General features: G+C 40.2%; 1 protein-coding gene across 2 annotated transcripts in view; it reads left to right on the top strand.

The window, feature by feature from the left end:
* Positions 1-21162, top strand: part of tsnare1 (T-SNARE Domain Containing 1) — a 311127-nt gene that overhangs the window by 250724 nt on the left and 39241 nt on the right. For both annotated transcript variants that reach the window (XM_049584042.1, XM_049584041.1), the window contains one exon: positions 5218-5327. In XM_049584042.1, the coding sequence (XP_049439999.1) occupies positions 5218-5313 (96 nt within the window). In that variant the 3' untranslated portion in view covers positions 5314-5327. The remainder of the gene's footprint in view (positions 1-5217; positions 5328-21162) is intronic.

Below are 21162 nucleotides of genomic sequence, written 5' to 3'. Positions count from 1 at the left end.
AGACTTTGAAGCCAATTTGAGAAAGTGTAACTGCAAATTCCTAGTCAGTCATGTGATGCTGTTGGACCCAAGGAGACCTTTTCCCATAGGCTTAAAATGGGAAAGAGATGCCTGTAAATCAGTGGATTAATTTTTTTAGGTGTCATGAGCCCCATATAATAACACGTTTAACTATCAGATTTTGATCCATTAGGTGCAATCGTCTTGAAGAGCTGCACTCAAGTTAATGGAGGACTTAACCGGAAGTTAGCTGCTCTCCTTGCAGACCTTAGCTGCTATGCTAGTGAAGTGTCTGCTGTGCTTGCTCTATGAACCCAATAATGCAGCAGATCTGCGTTATTTTATACCTACAAAGTTGAACTTTTTTAGCTTTATGTGCCACTGAGCAACTTTATGGATGAACAGGGCCCTATGTTTTTTTGTACATCCATGGTTTTGAAACCTTACGTTTAGAAAGTTTGGCTGTCACCATCTTGTTTTTTGGAGGCAGAGGTGACCATATATGGACAAGAAGGTAGAGCTGTGGAGGTTCAAGGAGGGGATCTGACGTATAGACTGGGGTGACCCCTCACAGACAGCCAGCTCAAAGCAGCCACACCCTTAATTATGCATAACTCACCTTTGAGCCAGCCTCAAGTGGCCATTGGAGGAACTGCAGTTTTTGGCACTTCCCTGTTGGCTTCATTTTTCAGCCTTGGAGGTTGCTGCTTGGTCAGTACCACCAAGGAAAATACTGCTTAGGAGGATCCCAAACTCTTGCAAGTATAAATTTCTCACTAAAAAATTATTTTTACCATCAACATCGTGATTTAAAATATTGGCTATAGCTTTTGGAAGCCTGATTTGTAAAATATCAGATATTGATCTTGAAGAACCCGTACTGATTATATCCCAGCTTAAATATGAACTCTTCCCCTTATATGACATTAAAAGTGAGTATAAAAGATGTGAGGGAGACACTGTCTTCTCCCTGAGGGTTTGCAGCACCCATAGGCCCTGAAGTGCTGGCACTAAGGACACCATTCTCTGGCAGATTAAGTCACTGGTGATAAGAGCAAACCTCCTCTATCCTCCTCTGTCTCTCCCTCTGCGAGTCTCTCTGTCCCGCCTCTCAGCCTGCCCTGCAATCTGGAAAATTCTGGTTTAAAAATACTGCAACACTTCCTTTGTTATACTAAGCCCTTTTTTGTTCCCCCTCTACCTTATTTATTTTCTTGTTCTCCCCAAATAACAGCAGTGCCGGGATGAGCGAGCGGGAGAAATAGAAAAAGAATGGAAAAGAGTGTTTGGAAGAGAGAGGGAGGGAGGGAATACAGTATATAGAGAGAGGGAGCGACTCAGCACTGTCAGAGTGAGCAGAGAGAAGGAGAGGATGGCAGAGAAAGTTTATAAGGCATAGTTTAGGAGGAAACGCGTGAGAGAAGCTGGGGAATCTGTGGTGGCCAGCTGCAAGAGGGGAGATAGCGGAGAAAGGCTTTTAATTCTCAATCCCCACAGAGCCTTTGAAAATTACCAATCTTCTTATCACAGACGCAGGGCTGCTTATGCAAATTGTTGTGGAGTGGAACGTTTAAACGGAAAATTACTCGACAGCATTTTTTTTCTCCCCCTCTCCCTCTCTCCCTCTCTCTTCCACACAGAAAGCCTGTTTTGAGTCTCAGATAAGAAGATGAATTGCTCTCTCCGTGCTTTGAAGCGCGTCAGGATTTAAAGACTCCAGCCTCGGCTCTGGTCTAACGCGGCTGCTCTCGCTGCCTTTGTAGCAGAAAACAGGCTGGGAAAAAAACGGGAGAAAAGGCATTTCAAAACAACATAGATTCTGTGCTCCAACACAGCGTCAACGCCTGAGGAGACAAGGAAATATAAATATTCCCTAACCCCCCCCCCCCCCCCCTTCACTCTATTTACTTTAATATTTTTTCGCTTAACACAGTCAACACTTTTTTTTCTTTTTTTTTTCAGACATGGAAAGTAATTGACATGGATGAATAAAGCTCGTGTGCTGTGTGGAGGAAATGTTTGAAGCATTTGAAATCTAAATTTTACCACGGGCAATATTAGAAATGAAACAGAAAATAGTGTTGAAAAGCATTCAAGAGCTATAAGCACTTAAAGTGAAAATAACTTACTGAATACAACTGTCAATGGAACTGTGTGGTTTTACATGTTTCTGAGCCTCATGTTCTGTGATCAAGTCGTTTTTCATGTATACTTCATTCCTCTGGATAGACTGACTGAGAACCTCTTGACTGCCATCTTGCTTACACTTTTCATTAACATGACATTGATGAATGAAACACTTTTAAGTGAAACAAAGAAGCTCAATGGAAAACTAGAAATTACTAGACCAAAAAAGATCATGAACCAATAAATAATTGTTTTGGAGAATTACAACATAATAAAAGAAATGATGTCATCAACATCCGTTAAATATAAATTAGAATTTAAAAAAATGTAATGTTCCTGTGGCAGAACATGTATACCACTCATTAAAAGGTTGTCAGTAAATATCAAAACATTTTGTTAACATAAAAAACCAAGTACATTTACATAATGTGTAACTTTCAATCTTAAGAACATGAATAACTAGAAAAGTGCCCTCAGGAGAGTGTAGATCTCTGCCAGGCAGCTGCATTTCAGCTACAATGCAGAGGCTGGAGCTGAGAACAGCCCCTATTCCCTGAAACATTCTTGTATTTCCAGCAGATGTGGCACAGTATATTTCAGAGGACACAATATGAGGATGAAAGTTTTAATAATAGCTTGAGCACAGCCATTAATCTTTGATCCATGTCACAACCAGAATTTGAACAGTATGAACTTTGTCTGTAGGCCACAGCACAACAAAGCAGGAAATAATAACAATAAACACAATTAATGGCATTGTATTGCCTTTGTCTCTGAAATATGCTATTGCCTTGTACAAAACCATACCTAATCATAGTAGAAACACATAAATCAAGGAGAAATGACCAAATCAACAAAATTTGCAAGTCTATGAAACTGGGCGGGCGAAACTCCACTTCTTAAAAGCTTCCAGTCTTGTATGATGTCGTGTGATGGACGGAGGACAACTGGATTGCAGCCATAGCAGCCGGAACATGGCACAGCTGCACCAAGTGGAAGTGTCTCTTCTGGCCCCCTTACAGTCAAGATGGTGGCAAAGATAACAAAAATTGTGATTCATTAACTTGTGTCGTGCCTAACTTTAGTGGATCATAACATATCAGGTATAGAATTAATCTGCAGATGTTCTGGTTCAAAATGAGACCAGAGTTTTTAATGGATGTCAGTTTTAGAGTCACGACAAAAGGCCAAAATGTGACCTGCAACAGACAGTAAGGCATGTTGTTTTTAGCGGAGCCACTTTTGAGAAAACTTGCAGCCCCTACAAGCCGGTTAAAAGGAGTGAGGAGTCAACAGTCAATGACAATACAAAACAGTCAATAAAACAGGTATTTCAACAATTGTGAACCACCGCAACCACTAGAGATTGTTAAGTCTACAGTTATAAATGTGCACAAAAAATGTCTGGATGATTGGCCCACTAGTTTGCAGGACTAGCTGCGAACTGACCAATACACATACTCGCATACCAAATGCATGATTCCCTCCACGCTTATGGCTGCAACTTTTAGAGTAAAAACTAAATGTATAATGTATGATTTGTATGGTTAAAACAAGTAGGCCTACAAGCATATACAATGTACAACCTGTAAACTTAAATTATTGTAAAATGTGCAACTTAAGAAGTATACAGTATTAGGAATACACTGGCAAGACATCAACATTGGTTGATAGCCACCTTGTTGACTGCCATCTGCAAATAACGTGGAATTCACAGATGGCAGCGGCCGATGTTTTTCTGTTGTGTCATCAATTTTGCCCAGGCTGAATAGCATGGACAATAGAAAATCTGTTTAGGACAAAAAAGAGATCTTCCTGGGACACCATCAGGAGGAAGGACACATTAAACTCACTATCGGCACAAAAAGGAACACACCCAGCACAAATCTGTGTTGACATCAGTGGGAGGAGAGCTACGTAGTTAGCTGTTAGCAGCAGGTGGTCACAACTAACTACTTGCATTGAGATACATTATGATGCGTTCAAGTTCTGGTCAGTAAAAATGAGCATTAGGTGAAGGTAAATTATAACATTCTCATGATGTGTTCAAGTCTAGTCATGAACAATGTAGTTTTTGGTGAGAAACTTGAATAAATACAGGTGTTTGAAGAAGAAATGTGTGTGCGCGTGCGTGCGTGCGTGTGTGTGTGTATTCTGACAAACCTAAATATAAGCCACTATAAATCAATGCAAAGTCAAAAACACTTAGTCACCACAAGTAACACTCACCATTTCATCTCAGTCTTTCTTTGTCTTGTTTTTGTCTTTAGTTTTTTTCCCCCCAATTGTAACTTTTGAAGTTAAGCAAAAAGACAAGCAGTATAGGCTAGGTAATTGATAGCCCTACACGTGCTGAACAGATAAGTTCAGGAGAAGGAAATGATTTTATTTGGGTGGTTTACACCTGTCAGCCTTTTACCTCCCTCCTCTTCCTCCTCTCTCAGTCATGTAAGGATGCCATCACACAGACAAGAATAATGTGCAGCAGAGCCATCAAAGGGATGACTGCACCACGGCCACCACTGGACAGTCATCCCATTCAGCCGTTCCTGCATTTTATCTGTATTTGTCAGCGTGACCTTGAATCTTCTAGTTCCTCCACAATTGCGTTCATCTTATCTGGTTGAAATGCCACTTTCCTTGTTCTATGGTGTTCCCTTTAAGATGTCTGTCCTTTTTTTTTTTTTCTTTATGGAAATTGCGAGTGCATGTAAAGGTGTGCTGTGGGGTTGCACTGAATAAGCTGAAAAGCAACAAAATAGGGCAGTTGGGGGTGTTGTGGCTCTGTGGTTATTAAGCTGGAACTTGACATTTACAGGGCTGCTTATGCTCTATATGCGAAAATGGGGGTTTAGAGCTGAATATTTTTAGCTCTCATGATCTGACAAATCACTGGTTAAATCACTGCTGTAAACCCCCAGCAGAGAGTGTATGAGGATTTAATGGCAGACCAGTTATGCAAAGATTTAAAGCTGCATCGTCATTTTCATTTTAGATGACTTGCCTTGGCTTACACAGCAGTGTAGCGTCCAATTGGGTCCTGACTAATGCTTGAACTCCACCTACCCACTGAATCCTTTCTCCCCACAGAGGCAGCTGAGGAAGAGGAAGTGCTACCTCCTGGTGGCCGGAGCCATCGTCCTCACCATCCTCATCATCATCATTGCTGTTTCAGCAAGAAAATGAGACTGACCATTGTGGTAAGAACAGTCATCCACAATTCAACATGCAACCCCTGTGCCAGATATCTGACAGTGTAAGTTCCTCATGAGTAATGCTGCTGCTAGGACTCGACAAATATAGTAGTTGCAAAATTATAGAGCTGATATTTGCCTTTTTATTAAAAGTGGGACATTAGCCAATTGTGATATCACCACATTTAATTGGTAGGGCAGTGAATTATTTTCCAGTTAAACACAGGCACACAACACACACACACACGCACGCACGCACGCACACACACACACACACACACACACACACACACACACATCCACATCATATCATATCATAAATATCATTTGGGAGTGATGAGTGGTCAATTTTGGACTGAGTCTGTTCCAGTCTGGGTCAGTTTGTGTGCACCATAGACTGTATGTAAAGATAGACAATGCATCTTCACTTCTTCCCACTGTTCAAAAATGAAGATAGAATATCTTGCACACAGCTGCGGCCATCTTACACTGGTAACATCATCTTAATCCTGATAGTGAAACAAGTCATTTTGCAGCAGTTGTGACACTGAAAAAAAATATTGTAAATCTATTGGAAAAAGTCTGTTTGGGCCCAAAGGCATCATACGACAACATTGGGAGTCCTAATTCCATTTTCATTTTGGCCACTATGAAAATTGGCTGGGGGCTGGGTGAAAGTCTAGTACTGTAAGTGACGTTAGCATGTAACATTACATGATTACAAGAAGGACTAAGTACAAAAAATTAAAAGAAGTCCATGTTGACTTTTTGTTGACATGGGACATTGACAGCAGTCTCCTGTGGTGGTTGACCCATCCACCATCCCAACCTCCTCCCTTCATGGTCTCTCTTGCTCTTTTTACTACCTTTGGCCATGTAACATTACCACTGTCCACTGCGTGATGTCACTAAACCAGGGAGTGTGTGTGTCCATCACAACAAAGTATCCTAATTGACTTTCCTTTGTTACTGTGTCCAAGGTGTCACTACTGGATTTCAACATAATATGTGCCACTGCCATGTAATGTGGTGTTAAGAGGTTGCGGTCATTTCATATATTTCTGTGAGACCAGATTGCAGACAACAATTTGTCTGCTGATAGGGAAGGTAGTTTAGTTACAGTCATAATGGCTAACTTAATAGCCAGCAAAGTAACTTGTTGAGCAACCTGGAGTCACTACGAAATCATCGAAAACCAGTGCTTGGTCAGTGACTTCCAACGTTAGACACTGCTGAAAGAAGCTATCCTTTTACATCGGCATGATGCATGGCCGGTCGCTATTCAGTCAGGGGAGCAACACAGCAGGACAACAATGAAAGTTAAATCAGTGGAGGTCCGAATACGGCAGGCTGTAGGGGTAGTAGATGGGTCCAACAACAACCGTCTTTCACCAGGGAGGCCAGTGTCCGCTTCCCAGAAGATTGTGCGTGTGTTAGAACTCTGCTGCCCGTCTGCTCACCCATTCCTGCTCCCACAAGCACATCACCCCTCTCCTTCAGAACCTCCACTGGCTTCCTGTCCCACAATGCATGCTTCTACTCACTTATAAAGCCCCCCATAACCAGGCCCCCTCCTACGTCACTGACTTGCTCCACCATCACACTCCTTCCCGCAGCCACAGCTCCTCTGATGCCAACCTCCTGACTCCACCACTCAGGGCCAAGCACCGGACATGGAGCAACAGAGCCTTCTCCATAGCTGCCCTCTCCTTCTGAAATCCTCTCCCCAAACATATTTGAGACTGCACTGGCCTCTCCTGATTCAAATCACCCATCAAAACTCATCTTTTCAAAACGGCTTTTAATGTGTGAAAGATGTCGTGTGTATTTTACTGTATTCTATTTTATGATAGTTTCTAACTAATGCAAAGTGTCTTAAAGTACTATGAAAAACATTCTATAAAATAAATGCATTATTATTATTATTATTGTAAAGCCAAACCTTTATCTTTTTTCCTAAACCTGACCACATGCATGTGTTGATAAAACATAACCGCGTGTGTGGTGTTGTACCAACATCGTGCATTTATTTTGAAAGAGACTGAATACAAACTGTACATTTCATGCATGTAACAGACTGGAGTTGATACGACATCCCAAAACACCAACACCAACTCACCCAAGTTACTTTTCACATCATATCTCAATATGGAAAGTCCATGACCAAACACCGACGTGACGAGGTCGGAGTGAGAATGTGTTGTGTTGATGGGCTTCCCAGTCTTTTTATGTGACTGCAGCTTGCTTCCACAGTGGTGAAGATTTTTGATTGCTTACACTATTGATAATTTATAAATCTTGATAGAGTTATCTGAAAAACCTAGATGAATTTCCAAGTTCAAGATAGGTGATTTAAATTCAATTCCAAATGCAGATTCCAATACAACTTTAACAACCTCTCTGTCATGTGTTTTAAGACTGAGATTTAAACTGTACCGGTTTGTTTGCCAAAGCCTTTAAAATCAACAAACTGGCCTCGAGAGACCGTAAACATAAAGTCTCTTAAAGTGAAATATGATGCTATGTGTTGGTCAGGTCCAGCATAATTTTCTCCAAATGTTCGCTGGCTTAATGAAAATGCTGTAAAACTGTGTGCCAAACATTGGCAAGGAGTGTTAATCCCTCTGCTCACATACTCACTGCCTCATTTGCCGTTTGTGAATTTATAAAATATCATCTACATTTTCTTCTGATGGCATCTTTCTGTAGGGGACAGTAATGGATGTTTGGTGAACTTGAGTTTGATCACCTTCTATCTGATCAATGTACAATGTATCATGAACATTTAGAGAAAAAAGGAAGTTAATCAACTGCACTGACCCTTTTTAAATTCATTGCACATGCATTTTGCATGTGAGCCTGCACTTTTTTGCAAATTCTAGTCATATTGGATTCATTATTATTGTCACAGGACTGCCTCTGCAGTTTGAATAGCAGTGTACATTTGTTTCAAAGGCTTAGTAGGTGAAATGAATGGTGACTCTGTTGTATGGCTGTCAGTCGAATTTGATGAGATACATACAAAAATATGCCCCTTATTTATGCCCTCTGCTGAAGCATGATTCCAGCCCTGGATAATCTCGTTTATCTATTAAATCTGTTGCATCTAGCATAGCATAGCTTGGCCTCAGTGTATTTAGTAAGGTTTGAGGAGTTTGTCTGGATAAGTGGATACGTATTGTCTGCGGTGACAACCTGCCATTAAAGGGATTCATTGTAACTGAGATGAATCCAGGTTAATCAAAAATCAGTGCAGAAACTCCAAACTTGTAGTGTTTGATACTCGAAAGATACATTTCTGGTACGTATTATGTTAACTTGTCAAGCCTGTCAGCAAACAAGATGTAACTCTGCCTGTATAATGAGTCAGCACTCCAAATCAACACTCATCAGAATCAAGTGGGAACCAAAGCTTGAATACATGTTGACACCAGGGTTTCTTAATTTCCCTTCTCATGTGCTTTGGTGAGTCTTTCAGAAGTTATCCCATGAAAAAGATACAGAGGTTTGAAGAGGAGTATTTTGGGTGAATGAGCTGTATATCAGTCTATCACAGTTAACCTGCTGGTAGCCATTACCTTGTACCACCTCTCAGTCTAAATTTGCTCATGGGTCGCTTATAGGTTGTCAGCTATGAGTGATTTAACTGCAGAAACCCCCCTTTTTATACAGAGATAAACTTTTAGGCTTAACTAGGCTGTTTTGTGAGTGTGAGCCACACAGAATGATGAAGCGCTTAGTGCATGATACAAAGGGCATTGAAAGTTCAGCCAAATGTAGCATTAACAAAAGGTTTTACCTTCTCAGATAACCAGTGCTGGCCAGTGGCATAGGCAATATAAGCAAATGCCAAAGTGGGGTTTATACTTCTGTGTCAAGTCAACGCTGTACCTACGGCGTAGGCTCTGCGTTGATGCATACGTACGCTGTAGCCTGATGCGCACCTCACCAGAAATGTAACTACACGTCGTGGCAACCTCCTGTCTATTTCTGGAAGTTGAAATCATTTCCCTCAGTGGAAACGAAGCTTTCATTTACTTTAAGGAACAATAAATTGAAAAAACAATAAAGCCCCCACAGAATAGCATTTTAAGTCCTGTGTGTGTTTTATCCTGACTTTATATGAGAAGAGAAAATCTCTGCTATTCGCTAGGCTAATTTATCCAATGCAAAATGCCATAGGTTTGTGCTAACAATATTAGCATGTTATATTTGTTTGGAAAATGTGTTTAGCATAAGACAGTAACTTTCCAGTACTTCAGAGAAACTTCACTGACTAGTGTTTTGGAAGTGTAATTGCAGATCGACACAGACACATCACCACACAAGTAGCCTATAATTGCTCACAACAGTGTAGGCCATGTGCGTAGGCTGTGCGTAGAGCTGACACAAAAGTATAAATCCGCCTTTAGGGTGCCATCATCCATGGGGGGAACAATCTTTTACTATTATTCACTAATACTATCACTACTATTATTTAGAAATATTACATTAGGCCACAACAACATAACTGCATAGCAAAGCCCAATAAATAATAGAGGCCTTTTTTTCTAGGTTCCTGCCGCCCCCCAGCCTCCCTCCCCCAGCTCATTACTCTTTACCTGATCTCTGCAGGACATGGGTGAGATACAGCACGCTGTATCATTATCAAGTCGAAATGACAAAAGCTCTCTGGTACCCACTCAACTACCACTACACTACTGAGAGGAGTGGATGTGGAGAGAGGAACCTGAAAACAACAACATCAATAAATTGGTGTTGAAATCGGCAGGAGGAGAGCTAGTTATTGGTATCTCTAAGCAGCCTGTGTCTACAACCAAGTCTATCAGTAAAAATGAGTTTAAATTATAATGCTCTCATGATGTGTTCAGTGTAATCTTGTAAAATGTAGCTTGAATAAACACAGCTGTTTGAAGGAGAAATTTATTGATGGTGTCACAGCACTATAAAAGGTATATTAGAGAGGGAATTATGATGTGTTATATATAGTATAAAGATTTCTGTGCTTTCCTGCGACAAAAGAAGAATAAATAACAACAAAAAAAACCAAAAGAAACACCGATACAAAAACACTGGTATTGGCCATTGCCAAAATTGTTATTTTAAAATTTGGTGTCAGTATCGGCCCAGAATTTCGTATTTGGCAGCCTATAGGCCAGGTTTATACAATGGTGATTTTTTTATTTTTTATTTATTTATTTTTTTGTTCACTGGTGCACAGTAAATATGCTCTGTTATTTCAACATTGCATTGTGCAACACATTTTCACTCCGACCTTATCACAAATCAATGTTTGGTCATAGACTTTCCACGTACAGATAGAACATGCAGAGTATCCTGGGTGTGTTGGTTGTTGATGTTCTGGGACACCGTGTCAAGTTCTACCTGTTACATGCACTGTCTTCTTTCAAAATACACTTCCGTTTTCACAGGAAATGTACAGTTTGCATACAGTCTCTTTCAAAATAAACGCACTACGTTGGAACAACACCATGAATTGATGTTTTTTCCTTTAATAACAAACGCACGTGGTTGGGTTTAGGAAAAAAAAACAGGGTTTGGCTTTATCATCTTACAGGATGCAAACATAGCTCTCTTGGTTCAGTGTTTGTTGGGTAACTAGCATTAAGATGGTGTTCTGGCTTCCCTTTTTGAATGACGAACATAGACTACCGTCACCTGCTGGTATGGAGAGTTACATATTTTTTACACAGGCACAGAACATACATGCTTGTTGGCTGTTGGCTGTAGTCTTTGTGGCGTGTTTATGTACAACTTTTTGGCTGAGACACAGGCGACATACCGTAAGGCGTCGCAGGAGGGGGCCTTCATTGTCACAAGTTCTCTGAAGTGGCTTTGGTGTGTCTTGGCCTGAACAGAGACAGTGTGGGCATGAAAATAACACTGACAGACTGGGATATTAAATCTCTCTGTCATGTTTGATAATTAATAAATTCAAATAGGAGATAAAATTAGGTTTTGGGCAACACTGCCTGCAAAACAACATCAACAACAACAACTAAAAAAACAACAACAAAACTTTGACCTTGCCTCTCCAGGCTTCTATATGTAACAGATGGTACATCCATGTTTTCTGTAATCTGTTGATGAAATTCATGATTCATTCTTTTATTGCTTCATTTTTGCATAAACTACAAGATGCTGGCAGTGGAAACCAAAGCTGGATGCTCCATGCCTGTCAGACACAGACACATGTCTAACTCTCTGATAACCTGGTTGGATTTCTCATCTCATATTAGAACCAGTGAAGAAGACAAGCTGAGAGGTAGTAAAGATCAGATAGCTTATTTTCATTGTAAAAAGTGATACATTGTTTATCTTAAACCTAAAAGTTCATTTAATTATGAATCAGTTGAGTGTGATCTCTATTTTCCTGCAAGTTTAACAAAGCTGCCAAATGACACAAAAAGACCACTTCAGTAACTTTAGCCTCATATTACTCAAGGCTGGAAAAGCTCTCTTGACAAACACATTTTTTTCCCTCTCACTTGACGTTCAATACGAGAGGTCTCTGCTTGCATAAAGTATTGATCGTCACCTATTTTCCTCTGGGGGGAGGAAAATGGAAATCCTGTGGAACAAGGCATTCTATTCATAAAACAGCGGGCTGAATCGATTCTCCCATGGCGACTGGCCCATGTTGAGGCTCAGCATTTGGCAGTTGACGCTCAAGTGGCTAGACACTACCAGTTACCACAGCAAGACAGTCTCGGTGCTAAAAAAAGAAACGGGCCATTGTGAAGTCCACTACTGGCTGTTGTGCTGTTTACACATGTTCAGAGAAAGCTGTATTGATTTTCACCTGTGCTGTCACAAAGCAGTGCCACACTCTAGGCGAACTAATGACTTCACACATGTGGGGTACATATGTTTTTGTCCACATTATTTGAAAGTGTATGTCTTTTTGTTTTCTGTTTCAAAGAGCATTGAGCATCTTTCAAAGGAGTATTGACCTAAAGGTTGAACTGAAGTTGCAACTAAATTATCAAGGGCCATAAGTTTTAATGAACTTTCACTACATGTTAGTTTTACACACTTTATTAAGACGTGAATTTTGACACAGATAATTTGCTTTGGGGGGGAGCAACTTCAACAAAGTAACAACACACAAGTTGAACTTAAATCCCATATTTTAAAAAAATACTTCGCAGACAAAATGACCATATGTGTATCAATTACTCATCATGTATTAGCTTGAATTAGTGAATAAAATTTTGTTTTTCTCATGACTCCATGGTGAGTAGAGAATCTAAAAAGGTGAACATCCTCATGAATTTAACCAGTTGTATGCTCAGTACTTCCCAATCACGTCATTTTTGCTAAATTATTACATATAAAACACCTCTACCTACAAGAAGCATGTCCAGTGCTTGCATGTCCACACATGTGCCAACACATTCTCACTCCGACCTCGTCACATATTAACTTTTGATTATGGACTTTACACGTTAAGATATTATGTCCAAGGTACCCAGGTGCGTTGGTTGTTGACGTTCAGGGACGCCCTGTCAACCTCAGTCTGTTACATGCACTGTCTGTTTTCAAAATACACTTCTGTTTTCACAGGAAATGTACAGTTTGCATACAGTCCCTTTCAAAATAAATGCACTACATCAGTATAACACCGTAAATTGACGTTTTTTTTTTTTCCTTCAATAACAAACCCACATGGTTAATTTTGTCTACATGCACACACGCGCTTGGTTGAGTTTTAGAAAACAGAATAGGCTTTACAATCATATGGGAAACGAACACTGGCCTCGCAGGTGAAAGTACTTTGCAAAATAAGATACCTGCACATATTTTAAGCTATATCAGACTAGTTATCAGCCTGCATCCTCACAAACCTCAAATACCCAATTTTAAAGCTTACTGAGGCCCCAGCATTCTGATACCCAGCAATTTGTATTTACGTCCTCTGTGGGGGACATCACACTGAGGCCTATATTCAAACACCATACATGCAGTCTGTTTGTGTCCTGATGTACCTTGAAAAGCTTTACCTGGGCTTTCTTGTCATGTAACACACACTGGCGTGTGACAAACAGAACACATTTTCTTTCTTTTCAAAATGGGGGGAGTAGTAGCCAACATGTTTCATGGCAGTGAGGGAGATAAGTGATTAAATTCACCTGTTCTGTATGGTGTTTTTTTTTTATTTATCAGTTGTAACTATATTCACATTACATTAAGTTTTTAGAACTAAATGGTAATTTTAAGAATTTCAGAATACACGTCAACACACACGCCACTTTGTCAGACAGTGGAACTTGTTCCTCCTCATTTTCAACCATTTTCCATACTTCAGGAAACAGAACACTGAGGCAGAAATTATTTTGTGAAAGAATTTCATGAGGAATAGTCAAACATACATGTTACAGGTCCCAGAATATGGTAAAATACAGATAAATATGTAAAATACAGATAAAATGCAGCAGCAGTGAAGACACAGAGTGCTCAGGTCATCATCCATGTTGCATCTCTATTCAAAAACCCAAAATAAACCAATTAATACATAACAGTATTAATTAAAACATCAGTTTCTGTTTCAGTCCACACTAACTGTTTAACAATCCAACATCCAACAAACAAAGATTTGACAAAAGTTCCTCTTGGGTGCTGCTTACATTTACCATACTTCTTGACATTACATATGAAAAATAAAATAAGGTGACTGTCGCGTATTTAATTAAGGACAATTTTAAATCCTCAAAATGACAGAATATTACTTTTCAACTAAATGATTAAACACAAAAGTGGTCACAAAATTTTTGGGTGTACCACATACACCTATCAGTTAAAACGTTAAAACCACCTAAAGGTGACACGAATAACCCTGTTCACCTCATGTTCTGCAGGAAAACCTTGATTCCATGGCATTCATGCAGACGCCACTCGACATGCACCCCACCCAAACACCATTGCGGACTAAGTACCCTAACCAACCTTATGTCAATAGCACTTCCAGATGGCAGTGGACCCCCAGCAGGACAATGCACCATGCCACAACCAAAAAACTGTTCAGGAATGGCCTGATAATTGTGACAAAGAGCTGAAGGTGTCCATTTGGCCCCCATATTCCATAGATCCCAGTCCGATTCAGCATCTTTGGGATGTGCCGATACCTCACCTCACAACCTACAGGACTCAAAAGATTCGCCACCAGCTCCCTATGTCCAGACACCACAGGACACCCCCAGAGGTGCTGTGTCTATGCCTAGACAGGTCAGAGCCAGTCGGATCCACGGTGGGAACTCTGACCTGTTGAGGCGTGGACACAGGACCTCTGAGATACCGCCACATCCCACAGGTACTTGTTCGGTTTAAGATCTGGGGAATTTAGAGGCTAAGTTGACCTCCTGGGCTCTTTGTCACATTCCTCTAGCCATTCCTGAGCAGTTTTTGGGGTGTGGCATCGTATATTGTCCTGCAGGGGGAAGCAACTGCCATCGGCAAGTGTCATTGCTGTGAAGAGGTGTACTAAGTCTGTAACAGTGTTTGGGTGGGTGCCACAAATCAAGTGGTGTCCACATAAATGCAAGGACCTAAGGCTTACCGGCAGCATAATGAGTTGTATGACAAATCATACGCCAAAGATATGCCAGCATGTTGGTGCCTCACAGCAAGTGGGTTCCTGGTTCGAACCCACTGGGTGGGGAGCTCTGTGCGGAGTCTGCATGTTCTCCCCGTGTCAGTGTAGGTTTTCTCCAGGTGCTCCGGTTTCCTCCCACAGTCCAAAGACATGCAGGTTAATTGGTGACTCTAAATTGGCCGTAGGTGTGAATGTGAGTGTGAATGGATGTCTGTCTCTATATGTTAGCCCTGCAATAGTCTGGCGACCTGTCCAGGGTGTACTATGCCTCTCGCCCAATGTCAGCTGGGATAAGCTCCAGCCCCCTAACAGGATAAGTGGTTACGGAAAATGAATGAATGAATCTTTGTAACATGTTTCTTACATTCCAGTTACTTAAATTGTGTTTAAAAAAATCTAAATATTAAAACCAGTTTTTCTTTCAGTACTTGAGGCTAGAATCTGGAATTCAGTTCCTGATCATTTTGATAACGTTACACCAGAGCCTTTTAAGACATGTCTTCATAGGCAGTGCTGTTTTAGTATTTGTCTCAGTATTTGTCTGTCCACTAGTTTGGTCCAGATTGATAAATCATGACACATATTCAATGAAATGCCATGGAATTTTGTACAAACACATCCTTGTCCTGATGAATCCTAATAACTCTTGATGTTTCCTCCATGTCCACAGTATCCAGCTCCATAGCATTATGGTTGCACTCTGACTCCGTCGCAGTTCTGTTTGGAGTTGTTTTGCTGACATTATTCATGTTCTACAAGCATAAATACAAGTTTGCAGGTCATTTCGATGGTAACAGATGCCTTGACAGTGTACTTGAATACGGCAACCTTTTGTTACTCTTATCTTTCTCTGTCACTCATTTTAAATGTCAGTAGCTGATCTCACAGAACAGCCTCTGTGATCAACCTGTCTTTCCCTTTATTGTGTCTGCAGATGCTGTGATAGTAAAGTAATGATATGATCTGCAGCTCAGCAGCTTGGTAACAATAGTTGGTCAACATCTTGTTTTGTTGTGTTTAAATTTCACATTTGTTCTGTTATCTGACAAAAGAAACAGAACATTATGCAAATGAAAACAACTATATTGTAAAGTTAAATGATAATAATCACGGCTATACCTTTATAAGTAAATTTCACACTTCAGAGACGTGACCTGCTCTGGCAAAAAAGGACTAGTCCATAAGGATTGAGGAGTGGGGAAAAGAGCTGTGCATGAGACACTGTGGATGTGGAGCTGCTAAACACACACACAAGTATCAGGCTGTCAAAGACCAACACTTTATCATGCCCCTCTGCCTGTGATATTAATGCCAGAGGCACCCTTAAGCATCTGTATGAGATGCACTGGGCTTTCAGCTAATTCCAGCGAAAACACATCCACGGCATTACTTGACGCTAAAAGCAACTGACGTAGCATAAAGATGAAGAAAGTCTGGATGGGTCAAGCAAAACTGGACTTTCAGTCAGGAGACCAGAGTTTGTGTCCCATCACTTACCAGAGTAAGTGACGGTGGCCTCGTAGGACAAAAAGCCTTGCGCAGACAGCAGAGATGACATCATCCACGAGTTTTTCAGGAGGATCTAGGGACGAGGTGAATATTTATTTAGGAATCTAAACCATGTTACGATATGATAGCTTACCAGTGAGATATAGGTTATCTGTGAGATATATGTTAGGCGTGTTTTCTTTCTAATTGTTTTGGTAACACGAAGATTAGCACAGTAATGCTAAAATAACATGTTTTATGTGATAGTCACAGCACAGTGCAGCAAATATAGGTTGGTACCATTATAATATATGTGTTTCCAGAGTGTTCTTCCACAGGACACAGGGAGAGGAGGGAGAGGAGGAAGACCAGGGACAGGAAGGGGGTGAGGGGGTAGAGGCAGTGCAGGAACGGCCAGGCGAGGAGGTAGTGTCTCGGCTACCAAGAGGGAAGAAGAGGAGAGGGTGGCAGCCTTCGCAGCAGCGCGAGAGGAAGCAACAGATTAGGCTACAGGCTAGGCTAACCATTTAGCTGTAGCTCTGGGATAACGTTAGCCAAGGCTAGAATAACGTTAGCACGTAAACGTAGCCGTCACTCGAACTTAGACGAGAGGGAAAAGTAGTTGCAAACATGAAGCCAAAATTATTTTAAAATATCAGATTGAATTACCTGTCAAGCACAAAGCAGGCAACCTCTGCATCCCTTGTGAAATCCTTCTCCTTCAGGACTTCTTTCCACCTGGAATAAGCAACGCCGATATTCACTCGTGTTTTGTCCTGTCCTCGCTTATCTGATCTTTTTCTTTTATTTGGTGGCGTGGTTTCCCTCTTATGGGGCAAAACATATGTGCGACAGAATCATAAAAGTACAAAGCAGGTTCACGCAGAAGCGCCCCGGATTGATCTTCACCTTAACCATCTCCAGTGACGGCAAGTTCTAGGTAAACGCGAAAGGCGAAGTGCGTGTATCCCTTTCGGCCACTGTATTCAAATATGGCGACGCAAGAGGGCAGCCTCCAGCTAACCGCGCCCTGCCTGTGTATATATAGAGAAATCATTCTAAGCCTAGGAGAAAGCTTCCATTTGTATGTGAATTGCATTACACTTTAGTAAATATATATGTATGAAAGCAATAGTTGATATTTGCTAATAAACAACCACATAAATTACACATTGTAACTTTAAGGATGTAACATATTTCGTGGAGCACAAAGTCATGAACAGTTGTGTAGTTGACCCAAAACATGATCCTTTTTTTTTTTTTTTTTTTTTTTAAACCTAACCAAGTAGTTTTGTTGCCTAACCCTAATCATGAGCAACATTAACCACATTTTTCAATGTGTTTCAGCTGTTCATCACATAGGGACGCTATGAGATGGTGAGGGGCATGACAAAGTGTCGGTATTTTATCACCTTGGAAAGAGAACGGGTGACAGTGGCACAAATGCCTCAAGCAGGTTAATGTTTTTCAGTCCAGGAATAAATGTCTTTTTACAGATTGCCATTGCCATTTGGTTACCCAAAACAAATTGTATAATAATATTGGTGGTCCTCTGACTCTTTATGAAGCATCATCATAAGGCTAAAATTATAATTTGTCTAATTCTGTGGTTTATGACCAAATGCTTGTAAAACTAATGACCCTCCTGACACTCCATCAGTCTCAATGTACTTTGTTGTTTGATTCTTATTAACAAATGTTAGCATGCTAATATGCTAAACGAAGCTATTAATTGTCATTGTTGTGCTACTTTGTCACTCTGAGCATTAGGGCTGGGTATTGTTTAAAAAATGATGATACCACTACCAATACGAGTGCCCCTTAAGTGATACCAACACCAATAGATGGGTGCTTCATTTGATAATGTAAATGTAGTGGTGTGTAATATAGCCATACTTTAAAGCAGTGGTTCCCAACTGGTGGGTTGCGGGCCCACTCAAACTAGTCAAGTTTGAAAAAGAAACACATTTTATTTTGAAGTACAGTGAACTTCCGACACAGAGCATTTATTGTGAAGTGCCATTTTCTGGTGTAGATTGAGTGACTAACGCACAGCTACTTGACAAAGATAGCAAACTAGCTCGACAACATGGCCAAATGAAAGTATGACGCTGAATGTATTAAACTGTTTTAGAACATTTTGGTAGCATCTCAGCACTCCGTTAAACACACCACCACCACAGCTGCTATTTTGAACTTACTGTAGTATTACTGGTGCACGGATGAGTCCATGATTCTGTCTTAGCTATTTTGTTTCTGAAATTTAATGGGAGCCACACATTGTCTACATATCTGGGGTTTTTTTAGTATTTTTTTTGTCCACAAGTGTGTACAGATATAAAGCTTTATATTGTTGGTATCTTTCTTGTATATTGCTTTCTGGCACATATATATATTTATAGGCCTACAATATAGCTCTCATATTAGAAGAAGCCCTTCATGTTTATGGAAATAAATCAGAATGTTTGTTTTAGCAGATGAGGCAGGATTACGAACTACTGTGTGTGTGTGTGTGTGTGTGTGTGTGTGTGTGTGTGTGTGTGTGTGTGTGTGTGTGCCAGAATAGCTATCGTCACAACTATCCCACTGGAGGGAAATAATATTATAGCCCACTATTTGAGTTTAGCAGACGAGACTGGGTTTATTGCCGCAGCAGAGCAGTCATAAGCCTGGCAAAGTCAACAACTTCTTGTACTAAAGATCCAAATGAACACACTTGGCTTCAGCTCCATCAAACATTTTGGTGTCTGCAGAAACAACTCAATTTTACTGCAGTAACTGTCTGACCATTTTATCATTATTTAAGTGATATTCACACCAGGAAATTAAGTGTAAACCAAGTTGCCCTCTTCTATAAAACTTTTACTGGCACAGATAAATATTTTAATGTATGACGTATTTTATAGCCTTTCCCCTAAAATTATTGTTGAAACAGTTGTAAGCATAACAGTGAAAAACAGTCTCTGTCAATGTTCAGTCAATTTTCTTTAAGGCCACCACCGCCCACAGTGGCAACACGAAATGGGCAGATGGAGAGGGAAAAAAAAAACAGGAGTCACATAAGCTGCACAGTAAACAGCAATAGATGACGTTTTGCTTCATTTTAGTAAGAGGAGATCAATTAGATGTGTTTAGCTATTTGCTGTTTTGATATAGCAATAGAAAAAAAAAATAAATATAAAATAAATAATAAAAAAAAAATATTCCAGGACCTCTCTGTTGAATGTATGGAAGCCCTAAGAGGTGAAGTAAAACAAAAAAAATAAATCAATTAATTAAAAAAAATGTGGGAGATATTTACTCCTACATATATGACCTCGTATGTATAAATCTCTATTTGTAAGGGAAATTAATCAATGAATAGATTAAAAAAAACATGAAAGCATATTTCTCATGAGCTAATGTTTGTCTTTGGGGTGAAAAAAAGTCAATACTGTAACAACACAAACACACACACACACACACACACACACACACAAAGCATGACCACAATAGTTGTGCAAATTTCTGTTTTATTTTTTACTTTCTATACAGATTGGAATTTAAATAAATGGACCATCAAATGTGGCCAAATGTTTGGGCATCCTGTTGTCTGTATTTAGAAACAGAAACCACAGTCTCCAAACATTGTGGTCAGACATCTGTTTATCTACAGGTTCAGAAATATTCCTAGATCACCTGGCATGCTCAGTTTTTTGAGATATCACCATATATTTTCAGTAATACAAGTCTGCTCTAGAGGACTTGAAAATGCCTTTTTACGAGCAGATTTACCAGCCGAGACTATCATTGGTTTTCCCACTCCGGTCTCATTCCAAAGTTGTTGAACAGCGACACTTTGGCAGTGACTTCCAACGTCAGGCACCAACCAAAAAAGCAGTCCTTTCACCTTGGCATGACACGGGGCCAGTTGCAATTATAGTTTAATGGGGCCTGGTGGCGTCAGAGGGAACGCGGTTGGACAACAACTTAAGTTAAGAGGGGCCAAAAAGTCCCAGTGGGGTTTCATATTAAAAATTAAACAAAACAAAAACAAACGACAAATCTGTTTTAAGGATGTTTCCACTCTTTAACTTTTTTTATACTGACACAAGACTCATAGAGGTAGATCTTGAAAATCGCAGTCAGCCAATCTGCTGAGCAGGTCTTCAAACAGACATCCTTTTATTGGCTTTTAGTTGAAATGATTGACCTGATGTTCTCTCTCCTATTCATTATTAAGACAATGGATGTCATCATAGCATCCATAACCCAGACAAAGACTCTGCTTCAGTGAGTGACCACTGTTTAGCTCGATGCACACTCCTCTCCACTTTACAGTTTTCTCTGAGCTGTATGTCAGTACTTGTGTCAGATTTTTGGACATGGCACGTTAAAACCAAAATAAGTTTGACCGGCATGCTTCAAAAGGTGTTGAATAACAAACACGATTAAAAATATCAAAGGGACTGAAAAGAGAAGGCAGATATACAACCTGTGAGGTAAACACAGGGCAGTACAAGATTTAGGAGAGATCACACACAAACAGAAACCATGAAGAAAAGGTATGATTTTAAAAGTTTCTTTAAAAAATATCAAATGAAAGTGGACATTTAACTGAAAGACAAGCAGTATATCTATAGGTTGTGTTTAGTAACAATTTCAAAGGAAATGGTAGGGTTTTTAAAGTGACTGAAACCTTGACTGGGAGCTCAGCTGAGAGGAATCATAATGGACATAAGATGTGTCCCTTTATTTATT

This window comes from Epinephelus fuscoguttatus, linkage group LG8 (assembly GCF_011397635.1).
Source record: "Epinephelus fuscoguttatus linkage group LG8, E.fuscoguttatus.final_Chr_v1".
NCBI classification, from domain to species: Eukaryota; Metazoa; Chordata; class Actinopteri; order Perciformes; family Serranidae; genus Epinephelus; species Epinephelus fuscoguttatus.
Note: the sequence above shows the minus strand (reverse complement) of the source record. Positions and strands in the feature narration are given on the sequence as shown.